The 22,978-nt window shown below is 37.6% G+C and overlaps 1 protein-coding gene across 2 annotated transcripts; it reads left to right on the forward strand.

The window, feature by feature from the left end:
• Positions 1-2,151: 2,151 nt before the first annotated feature.
• On the forward strand, positions 2,152-21,221 carry mfsd1 (major facilitator superfamily domain containing 1). 2 transcript variants are annotated; one of them, XM_008106105.3, is made up of 17 exons: positions 2,152-2,334; positions 5,468-5,520; positions 5,993-6,105; positions 6,258-6,300; positions 6,477-6,544; positions 6,800-6,908; positions 7,793-7,895; positions 9,552-9,650; positions 11,002-11,113; positions 12,799-12,855; positions 13,286-13,442; positions 13,881-13,978; positions 14,454-14,566; positions 14,978-15,025; positions 16,026-16,086; positions 18,468-18,579; positions 19,676-21,221. In XM_008106105.3, the coding sequence occupies exons 1-17, from the start codon at positions 2,184-2,186 to the stop codon at positions 19,733-19,735; spliced, it is 1,557 nt and encodes a 518-aa protein (XP_008104312.1). In that variant the 5' UTR covers positions 2,152-2,183; the 3' UTR covers positions 19,736-21,221. The 2 variants fall into 2 exon arrangements, with proteins under 2 accessions (XP_008104312.1, XP_008104313.1); XM_008106106.3 differs by lacking the exons at positions 18,468-18,579; positions 19,676-21,221 and adding an exon at positions 17,568-18,331 and having other exon boundaries at positions 2,154-2,334.
• The last annotated feature ends 1,757 nt before the right edge of the window (positions 21,222-22,978 follow it).

Here is a 22,978-nt window from a genome sequence, read left to right on the forward strand (position 1 = left end):
CTTTGCAGCTGAAGCTTTCTGAGATAGTCCCACTTCCAAAGTAAGGCTGGATCTATACTGTCACACAATCCAGATTATCAAATCAGATAATCCAGATTATTTGCTTTGAACTGGATTATATGAGTCTACACTGCCATATAATCCAGTTCAAAGAAGATAATCTGGATTTTACATGTCAGTGCAGGTGGGGCCTAAGATATTATTCTATCTTGGACGGCTGTTGGAAATAATCTCTCCCAGATACATAACGATCCTTGAATTATCCGGATACTGAGCTGTACAGGTTTTCATCTGAAGGAAATTTGGCAACAGAAGCAGAAATAACATGGAATAAATTGGGATAGATTCACACCACAAAAAGAATACCATACATTTTGCAACCTTTAAACTCAAAACTAACAATATAAACATGTAACTACACTACTACTTTTGGTATAAATAATAATAACACAGATGGAGTATCCTATATTCAAAATCCTTGGGGATAGAAGTGCCTTGGATCTAAAATGTTCTTTTAAATTGTATTTTAAATGACCATGAACTTATTATATTTAATGTTATAATTGAGTTTTAAAACTATTTTTTTAAACTTATTTTTCAGATTTGGGAATATTTGCATGGTACATCATGAAATTATCTTGGAGATTGGACTCAAGTCTAAACATAAAATTTATTCATGTTCCATATGTGCTTTACATACATAAATTGGTCATTGGGTTGCTGTGAGTTTTCCGGGCTGTATGGCCATATTCCAGAAGCACATTCTCTCCTGACGTTTTTTCCACATTTATGGCAGGCAGCCTCAGAGGTTGTGAGGTCTGTCGGAAACTAAGCAAGTGAGGTTTATATAGTAAAGGTAAAGGTTCCCCCTGACATTAAGTCCAGTCGTGTCTGACTCTGGGGGTTGGTGCTCATCTCCATTTCTAAGCCAAAGAGCCAGCGTTGTCCATACACACCTCCTAGGTAATGTGGCCGGCATGACTGCATGGAGCGCCGTTCCCTTCCCATTGGAGCGGTACCTATTGATCTACTCACATTTGCATGTTTTTGAACTGCTGGCGTTAATAACGGGAGCTCACTCTGCTCCCCAGATTCGAACCGCCAACCTTTTGGTCAGCAAGTTCAGAAGCTCAGCGGTTCAATCCGCTACACCACCTAGGGCTCCATGGTTTAGATATCTGTGCCTAAACACAAATCAAGGAACATGAAAGGCACTGCAGACTAACTCAATCAGAGAAGTCAGCCATAGCAGAGCACTTGATGGACACAGTACAATACAGTAGTCTCGCTTATCCAACCTTCTCTTATCCAACGTTCTGGATTATCCAATGCACTCTGCCTTTAAGTAGTCAATGTCTTTGTAGTCAATGTTTTCAATACATTATGATATTTTGGTGCCAAATTCATAAATACAGTAATTACTACATAGCATTACTGCATATTGAACTACTTTTTCTGTCAAATTTGTTGTATAACATGATGTTTTGGTGCTTAATTTTAAAATCATAACCTAATTTGATGTTTAATAGGCTTTTCCTTAATCCCTCCTTATTATCCAACATATTCACTTATCCATCGTTCTGCCGGCCCGTTTATGTTGGATAAGTGAGACTCTACTATAGATTATGATTTTACAAATTAAGTATCAAAACATCATGTTGTACAACAAATTTGACAGGAAAAGTAGTTCATTACACATTAATGCTATGTAGTAATTACTGTCTTTACGAATTTAGCACCGAAATATCACGATATATTGAAAACATTGACTACAAAAATGCGTTGGATGATCCAGAACGTTGGATAAGTGAGACTCTACTGTATTTTTAAAAAACCCTCTAAAATCAGAACAGTACATAAAGAATTCCAGACAAGAGGAATTCCAGACAAGAATCAATGTGGGCCAGCTAATACCTCCTAACAAAGGATTCCCCCAGGCAGTAGGCAGCCAGTCCTTGAAGCTGCAAGGCTATTCAATGTTGATCAAGGTGGCCAATTGAAACACTCACACCTTCCTCAAACAGACAAGAGTTTTTTCTCCCACACTGGACCTTCCACAGATACATAAACCTCCCTTGCCTAGTTTCCAACAAATCTCACAACCTTTTTTTCCTCCCACGTGAGGGCTGGGCGCGGGGTGTCATGTGACGCACTGGCTCACGTGATTCTGTCCGCCCGTCAAGATGGCGACCATGGAGGAGGAAGAGGAGGCTCTGCTGGAGGGAGAGCCGCCCGCGGAGGCTTCTGAGGGGAAACCCATGCCGGCTCTCTGCGACCCCAGCCGCCTGGCCCACCGCCTCCTGGTCCTGGCCCTCATGTGCTTCTTGGGCTTCGGTGAGCTCTTTCGTGGAACGGGCCTCTAACCCAGATATGGGCCAACTTGGGCCTTTCCCCCTTCCTTTTCCCCCTCAGCCGCTTAAGCGGCTGAGGGGGAAAGGGCCTGAGGCTGTGAGGCATGGTGGGAGTTGAAGCCCAAAACACCTAGAGGGAAGGCCCAAGTTGGCCCATGCCTGCTCTACACTATGAAATGAATGCATACCGCTTTAACTGTCATTCCTTACTTCTGTGGAATCAGGCGAGCAAGCAGAAAAAAGCGGAAGCAAACGAATGGAGAGAGGGATAGTGAAACTCGTTGAGTTGCAATTTCAAACCTCCTTCCGTTTTCATGGCAAATTCTAATCTCTGCAGGGCTTACTGAGTCATGCCACCGGGGTGCAGCAATTGACTTAAACTGAACCACACTTTTTAACTCTTTGATTCACTTAGTCATAGAATCGTAGAGTTGGAAGAGACCTCATGGGCCATCCAGTCCAACCCCCTGCCAAGAAGCAGGAAATCGCATTCAAAGCATCCCCGACAGATGGCCATCCAGCCTCTGTTTAAAAGCCTCCAAAGAAGGAGCCTCCACCACACTCAGGGGCAGAGAGTTCCACTGCCGAACAGCCCTCACAGTGAGGAAGTTCTTCCTGATGTTCAGGTGGAATCTCCTTTCCTGTAGTTTGAAGCCATTGTTCCAGTCTGCAGGGCAGCAGAAAACAAGCTTGCTCCCTCCTCTCTATGACTTCCCCTCACTTATTTGTACATGGCTATCATGTCTCCTCTTAGCCTTCTCTTCTGCAGGCTAAACATGCCCAGTTCTTTAAGCCGCTCCTCATAGGGCTTGTTCTCCAGACCTTTGATCATTTTAGTCGCCCTCCTCTGGACACATTCCAGCTTGTCAACATCTCCCTTCAACTGCGGTGCCCAGAATTGAACACAGCATGAGTCCACTTTAAATCCTGTTTCTGCCTCCTGCAGAATTCTGGGGTTTGTAGCCTGGTGAGGTCCAGGACCTGTCTGGCTGAGCTGTTTAAAAACCCCTCCCTAAAGTGGATTGAAAGTGGATCAAAGCTCTAGTGTGATGAGGTTCTGTCTCATCTGCTTCAGTGCGGTCTGGCTGCTTTTTTTTTTTAGAGTGTCAGGAGGATTTTGATCAGTCCAACCTAGAAATTTAGAGAGTGAGCCGTAGAATCATAGAGTTGGAAGAGACCTCTTGGCCCCCCTGCCAAGAAGCAGGAAAATCTCATTCAAAACACCTCCTACCCTCCTGACAAATGTCTATCCAGTCTCTGTTTAAAAGCCTCCAAAGAAGGAGCCTCCAGCGCACTCCAGGACAGAGAGTTCCACTGCTGAACAGTTCTCACAGTTAGGAAGTTCTTCCTAATGTTCAGGTGGAATCTCCTTTGCTGTAATTTGAAGCCATTATCCCGCATCCTAGGTTTCTTCCAGACAGCCCCTATATCCCAGGATCTCATTCCGGGTTTTCTGCTTTAAACTGGATTATATGAGTGCGCACTGCCAGATAATCCGGGATAAATGGAAAACCTGGAATCAGATCCTGGGATATCGGGCCTGTCTGGAAGGGCCCCATAGTCTCCAATGCAGCAGAAAAGAAGCTTGCTTCCTCCTCCCTATGACTTCCCCTCACATTCCCCTTGAACTGTATGTTTGCAAAGCATAAACTGGCTTCATTTCCAGAGTCAGTGGAAAGGGGATAGAGTCAGGGCTCTTTCACACAGCCATGTAATCCAGAATATCAAAGCAGATAATCCACAGTATCTGCTTTGAACTGTGTTATCTGGGGCCCCTTCTACACAGCCGAATAAAATCCTACATTATCTGCTTTGAACTGGAATATATGGCAGTGTGAAGTCAGATAACCCAGTTCAAAGCAGATATTGTGGATTATCTGCCTTGATATTCTGGGTTATATGACTGTGTGGAAGGGCCCAGAGTCCACACTGCCAGTTCAAAGCAGATAATGTGGAATTTTATACAGCTGTGTATACAGCCTTAGAGAAAAATTTTTCTCTACCAGAGTATGCATAACACTCAGGACCCATTATAGCCTGAAAATATTTTACATGACCCCAGGTATATAAAATAGATATAAAAAACAAACATTTACTGATAATAAATCAGCATTTCTGAGGTTTGCTAAACTGACTTATTATCCTTTTTATGAAATACATCTAAAGCACTCAGATGGCATTTAGGAACCCTTGCTTTAGAATTTTTAGTTTTATGTTAATACACAGGTTTTAATGTTTTTCAAGCTCTGTTGAATATTTGGTTTTATTATGTATTATGTATTGTTTTAGTGTGTGCATTTTATAAATGCTTTTAGCCCTCTTGGGTCCCTGAGTGGGGAAAGGTGGGATAAAAATTGCCTAAACAAATAAATAAAGCCTCTTCTGCAGAGTCCACTATAAACATTGCATGTTGTTGCTAACAGATTTGTATAGGTGGGTGGTATTCAGAAACGTTTCACTCTTGCCAATTTTTTCTTTACCCCAACATTGAGCTAGGGGGACCCCATTTGGGATCTGGACCCACAGTTTAAGGAGCAATACTCTAGGCCAGTGGTTCTCAGCCTCAGTCGCCAGATGTTTTGGCTTTCAACTCTCAGAAATACTAATAGCTGGTAAACTGGTTGGGATTTCTGGGAATTATAGGCCAAAACATCTGGGGACCCACAGATTGAGAACCTCTGCTCTAGGCTATATTTCAGAGGAAATCTATGAAATTCATGGGATTGCCATTAATCAGCAGAAGACTTTCAAACATGTACACACACAACCCTTTTATGGCCTCTTCTGTACATACAAAGTGATAAGGAGTATCTTGCAGTAATGGAGATGGAAGGGCATGTAAACGTTACATATTTGTTTTGAAGCCAGAAAACCAAGCTTTTGGGCCCCTGGCCTTGCTGAATAGGGGAGCTCTTGAGACTTCTAGTCCAAAAATATTGTTTCTAACTCAAGATTCTCCTTTCTCTGTATTCTCTGGTGATCCAGCAAAAATGGAGGATGCCTTTCCTCCCTCCTTTCTCTTTATGTTGTGATTTAATTGTGGGATCCAAAGTATCAATACTGCTATTAAAAGTATTTTCAATAAACCTTTTTCTTTCTTAATTTTTTTTCTTTAGGCAGCTATTTTTGCTATGACAACCCAGCAGCTCTTCAGACTCAAGTTCAAAGGGTAGGTGAAGATCACGAATTTCACCCTTCATTCACTATAGTGATAATCTTTTAATTGTAAGCAAGACCTTTCAGCAACATCAAGGAGACTTACATTGTCTTCATATTCTTTTTAAAATGGGATCTGCAAGTTAAATTGCTTGCTAATTCACACTTTGATTCTAGCACTTAATTATAATGTAATGTAATTTAAAAGCTAATTAGGGAGGTTTGATAATCTTTACATGACTGAAAGGAAAAAATGGAGCTGTCCAAAATGTGTGTACTTCTAGACCTCACTTTCATACAAAATGTCCATTTTAACTTTGTATTATTGTTAAGGCATCAAATAGTTGCCTATATGTAAAGCCGCTTTGAGTCCCCTTTGGGGTAGAAAAAGGTGGGATAGAAATACCATAATAAATAAATAAATAAATGTTTTATTACTGAAGTGGAGCTGGAACGTTGGTTTGAGTGTTTGCGCTTCCTTTTAGGACATGAAAGTGAACACTGCTCAGTTCATGGCACTGTATGCCTGGTATTCCTGGCCTAATGTGGTTCTCTGTTTCTTTGGAGGCTTTCTGATAGACAGAGTATTTGGAATAAGGTAAGATAACTTATGCATGTATTGGAAGATATTAACGGCTGAACAACTGTGAGATGTACTTTATGTCCAGCTGAACTGCAGTAAGGAAGGGGTACTTTTGTATTGTCATTTCTTTATTACAATGGCGTTAATGCTTTAAAACTTCTTTGCAGGTGGGGCACAATAATATTCAGCTGCTTTGTTTGTATTGGACAGGTAAGCAAAATAAATAATGTAAAGTTATTAAAAATCAGTAGATATTCAGTAGATCATCATAATGATCTGCGCGCCATTAGATTATTCTAAATTTAAAAAATACTGAGTGAAAATATTTGTTAATGATGTGGCTCCAGCATTTAAGCTAACATGTTATTCATATTCCACTTTTTAAGGTGATTTTTGCTATGGGAGCAATAAGTAATACTTTTTGGCTGATGGAAGCTGGCAGGTTTGTGTTTGGGTAAGTTCTTATATTAGCTTTGTGTCATCATGTGCTATTATAAAGGCTATAATAAACTTTATATATATTTTAAAAAATCTTGTGAATCAGTTGTTTCTTTGTCTTGATTCAGAAGCATTAAATAATTTCCCTTTTGATCTTCTGGATACTTAAACTAAACTTGCATATTAACAAGAATGTGTAACTCCAAATCACAAGAAATTGTTGTGTCATGCATGTTGTTTTAAAATTTTATTCTTTAATTCTCTGATTTAGGATTGGTGGGGAGTCCTTAGCAGTAGCTCAAAATACCTATGCTGTCAGTTGGTTTAAAGGAAAAGAATTAAACCTTGTGTTTGGACTTCAGCTCAGCATGGCTAGAATCGTAAGTTTAAAAACTCATTTTTATTTTCTCTTGTTAGGACCACAAATGTCCCCATACATTTATTTCTATCTATGCATATAGTTAGGGACATAGTTATTGAAAAGGAATTTTAGAATAGCTAACAGAATTTTCTAATAAATATTCCAAGTATTCATTCCTTAAAATTCATTGTCCCAATGCTCCTGGTTAGCCAATCTTCTCAGTGGCCCAATTTAAAATTTATGATAGATGTCAAGACACCTCAAATTGTACCTGAAATGCTTCCTCATTCAGAATAGGATTTGACTGTTGTAAGATTTAATTGGAGTGAAAAAGTATATCTTTGTGTCTGATTGCTAGTAAGCACAGTCCTATTATCACATATTAGTAGACCCTGTTAAGAATATAGTCAGAATGACAGTGCAAACCAAAAATCTTTCTAGTTCAGTCCTTTGGCCAGCCAAGGTTCTATAGAAAACACTTCCTCAGGCAGTCTTCCTCATTGAGATGCCCATCAGGTATTTGAGAGTACAAGTCTTTCAATGGTCAGGAATAGCAAAAGTTGCTGTCCAAATAAGCAGGTTGCTACTTTTGTCATGTTAATGATAGCTAACCCTTGCTGAGTGTCTGTAACATCTAGTTAATAGCCTTATAAAATTGGAAGAGACTGCAAGGGCTATTCAGTCCATCCCCCTGCCATGCAGGAATACGCAATGAAAGTATTCCTGACAGAGTTATTATATATGAATTCTGCATTCTTGATTGCAGATGGTTGTTCAAGCTAGCTGTATTTGAAGTGTTGGGTGCAGCACACACACATACACACACAGATTATTCATATGGGAATTCTTTTTTCTGTTCTTTAATACTGTGTTGAAATGATCACAATTCATTTTTCTTCCTAGGGGAGCACTGTGAACATGAATATTATGGGATGGGTATACTCGAAAGTTCAAGATCTTCTGGGTTCTACAGGTCACACCACTCTTGGGGTAGCACTTTTTATAGGTTAGTAAATTCTTCAATTATTTACTTTTAATATTTTGGGATTTGCTCCAATATGGACAAATAGGAAGCTAGTGGTTAGTTTAGTTTATAAATTCCAGGTACTTGATAAAATGTCTGAAAGCAAAGCTTATAAATGCTTTCCATTGTTCTAATGGAATAAATAGTATTCACTTTCACTTGGATGTGTAAGAGATTATCATGTCCTGCTCTCCTTCACCACACACAAATTAGATATCTGATCCAATTAACAACTATAATCCTGAAGCGTAATCCTTCCATAGACAGATCTGATTCTCATTGTGTTCATTTTTAGAACTGTTGGTGCACTGATAAATATTAAACACATAACCTGAAAGAAGAGGTGATGCAGTTTTGTAAACTATTCAATATTTAACTGGGAAATTGTGAGATTCTGAACTGTATGCATTTATAAACTGATAAATTTATTCTTTTACAGGATTGCATGCATTTTTGGGCCATGGATAGGAATTTGGCCCTCCAGAAGTTTTGGACTATATATCACATAATCCATTATCAGGGGTACACTGGCTGGAAGCTTTGTGACTCAAAGTCCAGAATATCTCACCACCTCTATCTTAGGTCATCTCTTTCCAGCCAATTTACTCTGTTTTGGTCTTAACTCTTACTACTCCTGAACAATATTGACAGGAATGGGGAGAACTGTAGGCCAAAACTTCTGGTGGGATCAACTTGTTGAAAACTGCCTTGATTTTCTTTAGTTCCATATCTAATAACACACCATAGTTGTCATCTATTCAGTTCTTGAATTTCCCATTATCTTACTGTTTTAAATTTTACAATTTAAGAGTCCTCTGTTATGTGTGATACTTCCTGTTTGTGGTTTGGATTGATTCTTTGCTAACATTGGACATGTCATTAGAAGATGTGACTCAGTTGAAAAGAATGATGCTTGGTAAGATAGAAGGGAGGAGGAAAAGAGGAAGACCACTATACAGATGGATAGAGTCAATCAAGGAAGCCATGGTCCTCAGTCTGCAAAACTCAAGCAGGATGATAGGGTGTCTTGGAGGTCACCCATTTATAGGGTCGCCATAAGTTGAAGGCAGTTAATAACTGTGTCTGTGCTCCTGTTATAATTTCTATGCAGTGCAATGTTCCATTAGCATTCAAAGGTTTGATTCACACAAACTTGAATGTTAGTGACAACTGCCTTTGTAAATGGTGGCACAATTGGTTAAACCCTTGTGGCACTTGAACTGCTGACCTGAAGGTCAGCGGTTCGAACCCGTGAGATGGGGTGAGCTCCCTCTGTGAGCCCCAGCTTCCCATGCAGGGATACGAGAGAAGTCTCCCACAGGATGCTAACACATACAGGCATCCTCTGGGAAATGTCTTTGTAGACAGCCGATTCTCTCACACCAGAAGCAACTTGCAGTATGTTCTCAATTCACTTCTGACATGATAAAAAATGGTATATTTCCTGTAAACTAAATACTTCTTTGGATGAAATGTAGTAAATATATTTAGTAAATCTAATGTCCATTGTTGTAGTTGGTGATAGCTCAGTCTATTTGACACTGCTTCACACATTAAGTCATAACTTTTGATTAGTTAATAAGTTGCCATTTCGATATACTTTTTGCTGATATAAAATGCATTTAACCTCAATTGCAGGTGGTGTGACGTGTATTTTTTCTTTAATCTGTGCTCTCATTCTTGCTTATCTGGACAAAAGAGCTGAGAAAATTCTATGTAAAGAGCAAGGAAAGACTGGTAAGTGTGTGTTGGTGTTCAGTAATTGAATGTTTGTTTTTAAAGAGATGTTTGTTAGATAATGAGTAGAAGCAAAGATTGAACCTATTCCTCCTTTCATTGTCTTCATTTGGCAAACTTCATTTGCGAAGGCATTGGATATACAGCTGTAAATTTCTTATTTTGAAATAACCCACATTTGCCTCTTTCATGATGCTGTTTGCTATTGACTTGGAAATTTCAAGCTGTAGTATGCTTCTATAAAGCATAGTCAGACTAGGTCAGTAACACTAGGAAAGCAAAATTGACATATCATCTTGTTGATCTTGAAATAGATGGTTCAGTAGTTGGTATGTCTGTTCTGTTGGAGATCAGCTTTTACCAATTTTAAAGGTCAAAATGAGTACTGATGTTGGATACAGCAAAGGCTAACTAGTCTTGATAGGTTGGTAACCCTTCTTGCCATTAAGTATGTAAGAATCTTGTGCTGAAAGTCAGAATGGCAAGATACCAAGGTTTAAGCCCATAATTCATTTAGGACTCAAATACGTTCCTTAAAAATTGAAGTCAGGAGATTTTCTGGGCCTCCTAAGAATTGTGATTACATGGGAAGATGAAATATAAATGCAGGGTGAGATCTTTATTTGCTTAGTGGTGGGATCATACTAGTTGTGTTGGCATGTTCATTCTTTTTTTTTAAAAGACTTGTCAAACTCTTCTGTAAACCTAGCCATCTGCTCATGCAGCTGTGCTCTGGCGTCATGTATGGACAGATACTGATTTTTAAAAAATATTCATCAGGATAAATTGGGATCTGGGATCAGGAGTGCTGCATTTAGTTTCTGATTTCCAGCTCATTTGGAGTTGTGGCAGCTATTTTGGGTGAACAAAAGGGATGTGGCATCATTTCCAGCCATCTTTTGGACTGTTTCCTTGGGGGGGGGGGGGGGATGCACTTTTAGTTGATTTTGTTGACAGGAGAATGGAGTGAAGTCACTTTGATAAAGCGTTATAGCATGCTTAACACAAAGCTAACATATATCTAGCAAAGTTCTTAGGTCCAACACAGTGTGATCTGTACTGAGCAACTGTTTTTAACCACTGGGTTAAAACTGTATTTATATGTTTATTTTATTTGAAAATATCTATCTATTGCCTCCTAGAGCAGCAAGGTCTCTAAGGTGATGCATTGCAAAGAGATAGCATTTAATACACAAAATAGCAAAAATATAGAACAGGCTAAAAGCAACTCTAAAAAGCAGAATTTGATTTTTTTCACTGAATAAACTTTTACATGAAGTCCAGTGTTGTGAATCTGTCTTTTACAAATGTAGTGTCTTAATTCTGATGCTGTTGTTTCTCTTTCCTCAAGGTGAAGTGATTAAATTAACTGATGTGAAAGACTTCTCATTGTCCTTATGGCTCATATTTATTATCTGTGTTTGTTATTATGTGGCCGTCTTCCCATTCATTGGACTTGGAAAGTAAGTGTGTGTTTAGTAAGACCTTAGACTTGTCACTTTGGAGTACGGTTTATCTAGAGTTTTTCTTTGGTGTGTTGTGATTTTAAATGATAAATATTTTTAAACACAGTGTTCAGTTATATGACAGTTTCTTTACTTGGGTCCATGTTGGTCCACTCCATCAAACCACTGTTACTAGTTCAGTAAAGTTATAAGCTGCTCCATACTTGATTTTGGACTTGTGTACAGGAGATGAACATTTTTATAAACGTTATAATAAAAGCAGAATGCACTAATTAAAAAGCCAATTGGTATTTATTAGCCTTGTTGAATAGAAAAATATTTAGTAGGTGAAAAAAGGAAGTGTAGGTATATGTTTCACTTCAGTCAGGAGGGCATTCCACAGGACGGGAGTCAACACATGGAAATCCTTAAATCCTGGTTGACTCCCAAGAAGGTGGCAGACTCATGTGAAACCATCAACGATAACTCCTCAAAAGATTCAATACAATAATCTGAAATTTGCTGTAGTTCTACAACTTATCCATACATATTCTAAACTCAAAAGTAAGTACTCTAGGTCAGACTAGAGATAGAGGAGTTCTGTGGATGTACATTTATCCATCTGAAAACTATGGCAGTGGTCACAAGAGTTTTCCAAAATGTTTCTTAGTGTGTAGCTCACATTTGTTTATGTATTCCTCCTCCAAAAGCCTTAGGTTGGCTGTTCCAATAATACAACCTGTTCATTGCTTTTGCATCATAGGGTTAGCCAACAGTAAGTTGTGGATGGCTTCTCTAACTTTAGATGTTCTTTGTGTAGATGCAGCCATAGACATTGTATGTGTATGTTCCCTTCTGAGACACATAGAACTTTCACCTGTGTGTTGTGTTTTTCAAGCAAATACAAAATATATGTCAGATGTAACTGTCACTGGCATACATTTTACAAATCTAAGCACTTGACTTTAACCCCTTCCTTATCCACCTCATCTCTCCTTTGGTGGAAGACTTACTCTCACTCAGACCAATTTAGTTGCAGAAAAAATTATAGACATCTAATGGTATTATTTAAACTCAGGATTTTTCACAGTCCCCATTAATTCTGATACATATAGACTGATCTTATAAAGCCTGAAGATTCTTGCCATCTTGCCAGAATTCCTACACATTCTAATCTTCTTATCCTTTTACAAAGCCAAGTAGTCCAATCACTTACTCTCAGGCTAGGATTTCTCTTTGAAGCGTAACTCTGTAAGCCAACCCATGCCTATGCTACTTTCTTGCTCCTTAAAAAGGAGGAAGGGCAGGGAAGGGAAAAAAAGGAATTTTACAACACCTTTAAACTAACTGGTTTTTATTTTAGCCCGAGCTTTTGTGGATATAAATCCATTGTTTTAGATGCAGCACTGAATGATGTTAAGGCCTCAAGTATAAAGCATGTTCATACAGATGTAGTAGTGGGATAGAATGGATCCTAAATTTTTAAAGGGTGATACAATGTCTTGGACTGGCCCTGTTACTTCTTATTCATTAGTCAATTGTTGTTTCCTCCAAGATAATTTTTGTCACATGGTTCTTACCTTGTTAAGGGCTACTGATAAATGTGTGCTATTGAAATTGTAGGCTTGTCATTTTAAGTTATTCATTATTTTTTAATGAATTGTATGGTATGATTGTAAATTCTCCATGGTTTCTTTGAACAGAGTTTTCTTCATTGAGAAGTTCAAGTTTTCTTCTCAAGAAGCAAGTGCAATCAACAGGTAAATATGATACAAAAGAGGTTATTTATTAGTTGTTTCTACCTTTCCACATTTTGCGACTGCAGGTAGCTTACAGTATTTAAGACATAGTTAAAAATTAAGGTAAAGGTAAAGGTTTTCCCTGACATTAAGTCTAGTCGTATCCGACCCTGGGAGTTGGTGCTCACCTCCATTTCTAAGCCAAAGAGCTGGCGTTGTCCATAGACACCTCCAAGGTCATGTGGCTGGCATGACTGCATGGAGCGCCATTAAAAATTACTAGCAATGTAGTTAGCAAGCAATTAAATGTTAGCAAGCAATTAAACCACCATAAAATGAAAAGCAGTTAAAATAAAGACAGAAAACAATAACTTTAACTCCTATACATTATACAAGACCTGTTTTTTCTTGAAATCTAGCATCTTACAAGTACCTCTTGTTTCTTTTATAGTATAGTGTATGTCATATCAGCACCCATGTCCCCTGTCTTTGGATTCCTAGTTGACAGGGTTGGAAAGAATATTACCTGGGTTATATGTGCTGTGGTGACTACTTTGACTGCTCACATCATGTTGGCCTTTACTTTCTGGAACCCTTGGGTTGCCATGGTAGGTGTTTTGGATTTTGTTTTATTCTAATGCTGGGGCATGGGCGCATAATTGTCAACTTTTACAGGAACTATGTTTCATGTATTACACATCAAAAGCTTTTTTGCAAATGAAAACAGGATCCAATAATAGATACAATCCTATTTCCTTCCTTCCATGTACATATTAGAAATCAAAACTCTAAAGCAGCTTTTTCAGAATAGCAATTTAGATTTCTTCGGGATGTGTCCATGTGTTAGCGGTGTTGTTTATCAACTAGGCTCATTATTTATTACCTTAACTGTCATTAACCACCCACATGTTATGTCAGTAACAGAATCAACAAATGGAAGCAGCCTGTTATCACTGGAAATCTATGCAGAATGTTATATTCATATTATTAGCTCCCTTTGGTGTTCTTAAATGTTGATGCAGTGTTTTTAAATCTATCTTCCACAGTGTTTGCTGGGAGTAGCTTATTCCTTGCTTGCCTGTGCCTTATGGCCTATGGTTGCTTTTGTTGTCCCCGAACATCAACTGGGAACAGCTTATGGCTTGTAAGTAATAGGTATTTTTCCTTTTGGGAGTGAGCATTAAACTTAATGGCAAATATTCAGGTCTTTGCTCTACTTAACAGTCCTGATTTCCAGGAATAGTCAACTTGAAAGTATAGTGATGTGAAGAGTCCAGATTGAGGACAAGTTCTGAGCAAATTTCTCTCCTTTTGTTGCTGCTATATCAACATTTTTCAAAGTATAATTACTGCTGGGAAAAGAAAATTCAATATCTGCTTTCAAGATGCATATATAATATCAGTGAAGATAACCTAAAGCTTACTTGCAGTTTGCTGGGTTTAGTAGCAGTTATGTCAGAGTAGTGCATATTTCATTATTTAATAGATTCTAATTGATTTTTATTTCGCTATAATTTCAAATGTTGTAGATGATTTGGGATAATCTTTCAGACAGCTTTATTATTAACTGAAGGGAAAATAATTGGCCTCTGTAACCCAGTCATTGTATTGCTTTTCAGCATGCAGTCAATCCAGAACTTGGGTCTAGCCATCATTTCCATTGCAGCTGGTATGATACTGGATTCCCGAGGGTACCTCTTCCTAGAAATATTCTTCAGTGCTTGTGTGTGTTGTAAGTAAGATACCATCTGAAGATGCAAAATGATTTTAAAAAGGCAATTGAAATAAAAGGAAGTTTCAATTCCTGGTTTCAATTCCTGTTCCTGGTGAAAGCTGGGGCATGTCCATGGTTTGAGTAGTAAGGCTACTATTTTTCTCCTCCCAACTTTGCACTCCTGCTGTAAGACTCAAACATATATTATCTATGGCATTATAAATGAACATTTATATTGTATCTGTTTTGTTATACTGTAGTTGCATGTATTTGGAGTCAAAGTATTCCTTTGTGGTTCTGCACACAATGGGCACCTTAGAAAGAAGCAGTTTTGGTATTAGACAAATGTCCTGTTTGAAAGTCTTCAGTTTGTAACATCCTTTGTAATAAGGAAGCTTTCATATGTTTTTTTTAATTTTTGTCTTTTAGTATCACTCATCGCTGTGGTCATGCTGTACTTTGTGAATTACTTTAGAGGTAAGTGCCTTTGCTTTTTATTCTCTGTACTTGTGTGTTGCTTATGTTTGAGTCAGCAGATGATTTTAACTTCAACCAATGTTAACATAGTGTCACATGCTTGTGACTGAAACTTTTTTTACAACAGTATTTGTGCTTCTGACTATAAGTCTCACTTTGTTGTCCCATCCTGCTCTCACATACAGATATTTCACAGTAACTATAAACACATTTATCTGCCATGTACCACTTTGTATCCTATTACAAACCCAGCATGTTACATTTGCAATAGTTTTTCTTTTGGAACTTTCACTTTGTTTTCCTTTTGTTTTAACAATACAGATTTTCAATAACTGTTTATAACAAAGACACATACACAAACATGCTATATTTTATGCCATTGAAGTGGCTCTTTGAAGTGGTATGAATGCTATAGTATTTCAGTAGTTAGAACCATTACTGAATTTTGAATACATGCACTTTCACCTTTTAAGGCACTAAAAAGTCAGTATTGAAACAACCAAGCATGCCTGAAGCTCTTAGTTCTCTGAGTTTATGTTTGTATTGTATTTGGAGCAGTGAATCTCCATGGATTTAATTATTTGTGAGAGCTAATACAAAATGGGTAACCCACCTTATGTCCAGAACCCTCAGAAGCCCCATAGCTTGAAAGGCCAGCTACAGAGCTACTGATTAGATAGGCTCATCTTAGAGTTGTCACAAGTTGGAAAGGCACATGACAACAAACTTAGTAGTAAGATTCTGGCCAGTATGGCATAAATCTGGGGTTGCCATATGGGTAGAATTGCGCAGGTCACTTTCTTTACTTCTTCTATGTTGATGATTTGACCACTCTCAATGTAGTGAAATTTCTTTTCCATACAGGAGGCCCTTCCCCAATTTTTTTTAAAAAATGTTCATTTAAGTAATCTGTGTCCTTCACAAACTTGTGATACAAGTTAGAAGTGACTTCTAAAATGTTCAAAGAATGTTAAAAACATGAATATCTCTTATGCCTTAGGAGGTGACCTTAACTTATCTGCAAAGAAAAGGGAAAAGTTGCAGAAATTAGCAGTGGATGAGTAAGTATGTAGCTGGAGTTCTGACCTGAGTCACCTGTGATGTATTACAAAACAAGGTGCAAATGGATAATGGGCATTGACATGACTATGCACTTTCCCCCGATACTGTATGGCGACTCATTTATTTATTTATTTCCAACATTTATACCCTCCCTTCTCACCCGAAGGGACTCAGGGTGGCAGTAATTCGATATGGCAGTAATTCGATACCTACAAAACAACAATGACAGTAATTCAATACCTACAAAAGTAAAAAATTACACAGTACATAAAACCAATTAAAACTATTAAATACAGTATAAAAATTGTAAAACATATAGTCAGATCCATTCTTCCACAAAAACCTCATACTTTAGCTATAAGTCAGTCCATGCCCTCTTTGCCATTATTTATTAAAAGCCTGAGCACATAACCATGTTTTTAGGGCTCTTCTGAAGCCCAAAAGTGTTGGAGCTTGACTTGGAAGAACGTTAAACTTTTATGAGATCTTGAAGATCACCTGAAGATAGTGGGTTAGGAAAATTTGTTGATAAAGTGGAAGATTCTGATGACAGTTTACTATAAATATAAATGTTGGTATTATACAATATAATTAGGTACACAAGGTTTTCTGAAATCAGTGGGACTTCAGTGTGATCTAAGCCTTCGTCTAATATGAGAAGGACAGCTGCTGTGAGTGGGCTTATTTTTTCCCAGGGGACTTTAGGTGGCCTCTTCCTCATGTCTCTCATCCCTGATTTTTTTAAAAACACATGTAGTGTATTTTGTAGCTAAAATTGTCCCTTTCTTCCTCAGCCATGGCCCAGTAGACACATTTTTTAAATATGAAGTCAATCAGAAACTTACTAACATCATCTTAGTTGCTGTGTGGTCTTTTTTGGCATATGGTATATAAATAAATAATAATCTTTTGGGAGCCCTCGGGGCTTCAGAAATAATTGTGGGTTATATGCAGTCTAAATACATGGCCCAAGAAAATATTATTAAACTGTAAATCATTTAATATCATTATTTCAGGGATTGACAAAATGGTCCCATAGACATTACTGAAATAAATCTTCCAGTATTCCTTACAGTTGATTTTACTGGTTAGAATTGATAAGATTTGTCATTCAGGAACATTAGGATGGCTACTTTTTTGCCTACTCCTGCCATAAGCATATTGTTACAGAATAGGCAACTTTTCTTTCAGAACTTGTTCAGTAACTTTTAAAAAATAAAGACTCTTAGTAATTAATTGTAGACTTTTTCTTTCTTAAGAAAATCCTCATTTCCTTTCAGCATGGTTAATAGTCAGTGGTCAATGGTCAATATAATGCAAGTTTAGTTTAAAAGCTCTAGAGTGTTAAGAAGGCTGTCTCACAAGTCCAAATAATATTTTTGACTCATGAGTCAAAGAGAGATAACTTACAATTTTCTCTTCAGTTCCTTCAAGAAATCATACTGGTAACAATAACCAATCACTACAATATTTTTTGCAGAAAAGAAATCTGAATAGGAAATCTTCCAGAGGTGGGGAGGATTTGATCGGCAACGTGTCCTGTTGAAGAACATTGTAATATATTCATCCCGAGGGCTAAACATCAAGCTTTTTTGAAATAGTTGATTCAAATCATTGACTCTTTTAACATCCTGTTTGGATCAGTGATCAAAATGGCATCATTATTGAAGTACTAAGCTGGAGTCAGACAGTTAGTTTATCTACATCTAACTGAAGAGACTACTATTCAACGGAAGGTGGCTTCTTCAGCTTATTTTGAGCCAGTATTTTAGTCTATGGGCAGCTCTTTGGATGACTTCATCTTTCTTCTGTGGAGTAATCATGGTTCAAATAATAATGGTGTATTTTTATTCTGTAACTGCATTTTCTGTTGCCTTACAAAATGCAGGTTAATGTTTCTCAGTTTCTTGTTGCAAATTGTGGTTTCATAATAAGACCATCACATGAATTTCTGGATCATGAGAGTTTAATGAAATTGTTATATGTGTGCTAGAATGATTGGATAAATTATGTGAAATCAAATGCCTGTCCCTGGGAGAACAAAATATTGGATGTTTTTCTAGCAGCCTGCCAAGCAGCCTTGTGGATGGGGGGAGTTTATGTCCTCCCTTTTGTAATGGAAAGGTTTAATTCTGTTTAAATGTACTTCTTTTGTTACAGAGCTTAGCCTTTGACTTACCTTGTTGACACTTGCACTTTTGCACTGGAATTTTGATCTTTATAAATAAATACTGGAGAAAAGAATGTCTGCCTATCGCATTTGTTTGATTTAACCTACCTTCCCAGCCGTATTATTGATCTAGGAATAATACCTAGGAGATGTTCTAGCACATCTTGTGAATTCATATGTGCATTAATAGCATCCCCTTTCTCTTCACAGAGCAAAGAGACGGGAACAAATCAGACGTCAGAATGAAGATGACTTAGCCAAATTACAGCCAAAGAATGACTTTAGTTTGAGGAATAGGTATCTCTCCAGATTAGGTGCTCAGGTACTGATAAGTAATATATATATATATGTATATGTATATATATTTTAAAACTGCAATAATTATTACTTTGTCAGACTACTTTTGAATTTTAGATTTGACCCCAGCAACACGATCATATGGCACATGACACTTAATGTTATTGCACATACATTGTGTGTTGAAGGTGCAGTAGCAAGGGTTTCTGGTTGCAAAGGTCTCTTTGAGTGAGACTTTGACTGTAACTAGTTAAAATAGACAATATTGGCCCAAATCTCTCTTGCACCAAGGGAAGATTTCTATGTTCAGAGCTGAGGGAAATTTGTCTATCCACTTACAGTATCATCTTGGCTGGCTTCTAGCTTTTTTAAAAATAATATTTGAATGTCATGGCTGTATTACATATCCAGTTGATGGGTTTTCTTTGAGGGCTCCATAAAAACTTAACAGGTATCCCTAAGAATATTTACAATACCCAATCTTTTTTTTCTCAAAGTTTCCAGATCAGTAATTCTTTAATGGGATCTCATACCACTCCCCAACAACTTAACATTACAATTTTCCAGGGTTGAAATTAGGCTTCCAATTATTTTTCTTTCTTTCTTTCAATTTATGGCATTCCCCTAAAGGAAGAAAATTGGTCTGCAGACCTGCTGACATTGTGTCCTTTCCCTACTAATCATTTTAGACTTGGTAAAGGAAAATTAAGACCAAATGGTGTTTGGTATAGCTGTTATGGGTTGTTTCATTCATATAAATCGCTTGATTCAACAAGAGTGGGGCATGTGTGGCTCTCCTGATGTTGTTGGACTGTAGTTCCCATTAGTGTTCGTAATCACAACCAGTGATGTGCAGGATGTTGAGAGTTGAAATCCAGAAACGTTGGTAGAGCCAAACATGCCTCATCCCTACGCTACAGTCATGATTGGAAGTTGTATGTATCCAGGATCCCAATGTCTGAAAGATCTCTCTCATAGACTTCTTTTAGCTCATTATTCCATCCACGTTGTTGCTCTATGCCATAGTTTTGAGGCGGCACATAGATCCTTTGTTACTTCATTTAGCAAATAACTTGGAAATACTTATTGATGAGACAACCTGCTTTTTCTTACTTTTGCAGCTGCCTGACAACTATGCTTGTCACTTACCTGCACTGGCTCACAGAAGTGTGTTGAAATAGCAGAGTTGTGTCAAGACATGGGGATGCAATACATGAAACCAAACACGACCACAGTCTTCCATACAGCTGCATAGATAATGAAAATCACAACAATATTCTCTACAAACAAACCAATAGCTGATATTTTGAAACTGCTATCCTGAACCTTGTGCCAAAGCTGATAGGGTAGGAATGCTTTTAAAAGGACATCAGTTGTGTGCTGCTACTGGTAGCTTTCTGGCTTTGCTCAGGTTCTTTGTCTGTTCATAATATAGGCCTGTTGAACAGCTTAAGTTTGAAAAAGAATTAGATAGAACACCAAATTCAGCCCTTTAAAAATTCCACTTGTTACAATATCAGTAATTATATTCTTTCTATGGCAGACATCTTAGTTCATGCCTTAGATTTCTTTCTAATGAAGGGAAGCAATGAATTTAATTCACTAGACTAATAATTTCTGTGAAATTTTTGTTTTATTTTTATCAGAAATGAATGAAACTTTTAAACAAAGCATACTGTTACTTAAAAGTTGCTGTCTTGAAAATAGCACAAATGTCAAGTATTTTCATTGTTTATGTTGATGAAAAGCAGAAGATTGACATTTCCTATGGAAATAGCTCAGTATGTATCTTTACTATCAAGGCAATTGCAGCAGTTTTGTAGAAGAATGGTAGAAATCGCCCATTGCAGTTCATTGAAATAATAATAATAACTGATTGCTTTTGCTACCAAAAGTGAAACTGTGAAAATACAGAGAGAAAACAGACTTCAGAGCTGACCTTGCTTTTGGAACTCACTAAGGCAGTTGTCACAGCTGCCTTGTTGTTGGACTCAAATTCACCTTTCCATAAATTGTGTGGAAGCTGACAAAAAAAAAATCACTGAATGGAAATCAAAGGAGATTTTCACTGATAATCCCTCTAGAGCAGACATGGGCAGACTTCAGCCTCCAGGTGTTTTGGACTTCAACTCCCACAACTCCCTATCTGTTGTTAGGAATTGCGGGAGTTGAAGTCCAAAACACTTGGAGGGCTGAAGTTTGTCCATGCCGGCTTTAGAGTATCTACATTCTGTCCTCTAATTATCTGCAACAGTTCTTCAGAAAGCACAGGACCAGCCAATTGATGAAGAAGAACAGGCACAAACTGAGAAACTAAGCTATAATATTACACTTTCAGCATTGTAATCTGTATTCTAATTAACCCTGACTCTTCTGATATTTTTTGTCAGTGTTACTTTTAATTTTGATTGTACTTTGATCCAACAATATGGTACAACTTCATTACTTAAGATTTCTTATATTTTTATTATCTGAAGGTTTTAACGCCTAAGTTGAAACTTAGCAGTGTCCTGACCTTGTGATTGTTAAAGGCTCCTAATTGAGAAGTTCTTTTGACCCATATAACAAACACTTTCGGGACTGTGATTGTTGAAAAGTTGACCTAGAAGGGAAATGGAGTACATTTTACTTGTAACAGTTTTATAAAATAAACAAAATTATACTTTGGGGGAGGAGGATGCCTACAAATTATTTTTTTATTCGTTCTAAATGAAGTTCAGTACTATGCAATTTCCTTTTATTAACAACTATCATTGTGTGACTGCCATTAAATTTAAGAGAACAATGTTGGAATGAATGAAAGAAGTGTTGTCAACCAGCTTGATCATATGTCAAGATGTTCATATGAATACTGCATGAAAAATTAACATGTTAGTGTGTGTTTCCTGTTTGAAAAAATTCAAATTCCCACATTAGTGGTTTTAAGTAAAGGTAAAGGTTTCCCCTGATGTTAAGTCCAGTTGTATCCGACTCTGCAGGTTGGTGCTCATCTCCATTTCTAAGCCGAAGAGCCGGCTCCAAGGTCATGTGGCCGGCATGACTGCATAGAGCACCATTACCTTCCTGCCGGAGTGGTACCTATTGATCTACTCACATTTGCATGTTTTTGAACTGCTAGGTTGTCAGAAGCTGGGGCTAACTGCGGGAGCTCACTCTGCTCCCCTGATTTGAACCTGCGATCTTTTGGTTCGCAAGTTTAGCAGCTCAGCACTTTAACACAATGTGCCACTGGAGTTCTAGTAGGAAAGAATTGGCAAAAGTCTATATTTACAGCAATACACATTTTAAATATTCTATATTCTACTGAGGTATATTTCTCTTTGTTTCTAAGTTTCTATGGCGACATATCCATTGACTAATAAAGGCTGATAGTTAAGATGATCTGTGCTCTCATGAACATACACTTAAGTAATATTTCAAATGGCCCAAGTAGCACTCTTTATAATCTTCCAGTGCAAAATGTAGAAAGTCTCCTTCAAATTGTTGGTTTTTCTTTACCTGATGTTGTCTGTTAAGCTAACTTGTGCATGAATCTCTGTAAACATGCATAACTTTCACTTTTATATAGCCTTACTTTGTAGATAGCAGTTGTAACATATGGATTGTCCCTAAGTTTGCCCAGTGCAAATTATTTTTAATAGATTTCCCCAAATATTATCCATCCGGAGACCAAGGGCTATATATTCTGTTTTCATTTTGGAAATTAGAGCCAAAGCTTTTTGAAAGTGGGAAAATGGGGTGATAGCATGATTTTTAAAATTGGCAACAGAGCTGTTAAAAGCCAATGCCCAGATTACCCAAAGTATGTATGACACCTCCATTGATTGCATAGAGCAAATGAATACAAGGTAAACTTCAGATTGGTATATGTGCATATATTGAAGATTATTTTCTCTTGTGTCTATCAGTTCCTGCTGTTTTAGTAGTAAACCATTACAGAACCAGCTGTTAAGGCTACACTACTACACATAGATATGGTGTAGTAGTTGGAGTGTTGGACTGCAACCCTAAAGACCAGGTTTCAAATCTCTGCTCAGTTGTGAAAGCCCATTACGTGACTAAGCAAATTATGTTCTCTTAGCCTGAGGAAGGCAGTGGCAAATCTCTGAACAAATATTGTGATAAGTTTTCCTGATTTCAGAAACTTGAAGACACACAACAACAACAACTCAGCATTGCGAGAAGCAAATGAAAGAACATTCTGTTCAATGTCATTTACTCATCAGGAATATTTTTCTGGTATTTTTCAATCTGAACAAATTATCTTTAACCATTGGCTTGACCAGGGCTGTTTTTCTTTTAATACCTGGTGCCCTTTTTGTTGTCCACTAAAACTAATTTGCCAACTTCCAGAAAAGCAGAGTGGAGAATGATCTTGTCTTGCGCTAAATGATTATTCAGTATTTGATTCACAAAACTAGTAT

The sequence above is a fragment of the Anolis carolinensis genome, chromosome 3 (genome assembly GCF_035594765.1).
Source record: "Anolis carolinensis isolate JA03-04 chromosome 3, rAnoCar3.1.pri, whole genome shotgun sequence".
NCBI classification, from domain to species: Eukaryota; Metazoa; Chordata; class Lepidosauria; order Squamata; family Dactyloidae; genus Anolis; species Anolis carolinensis.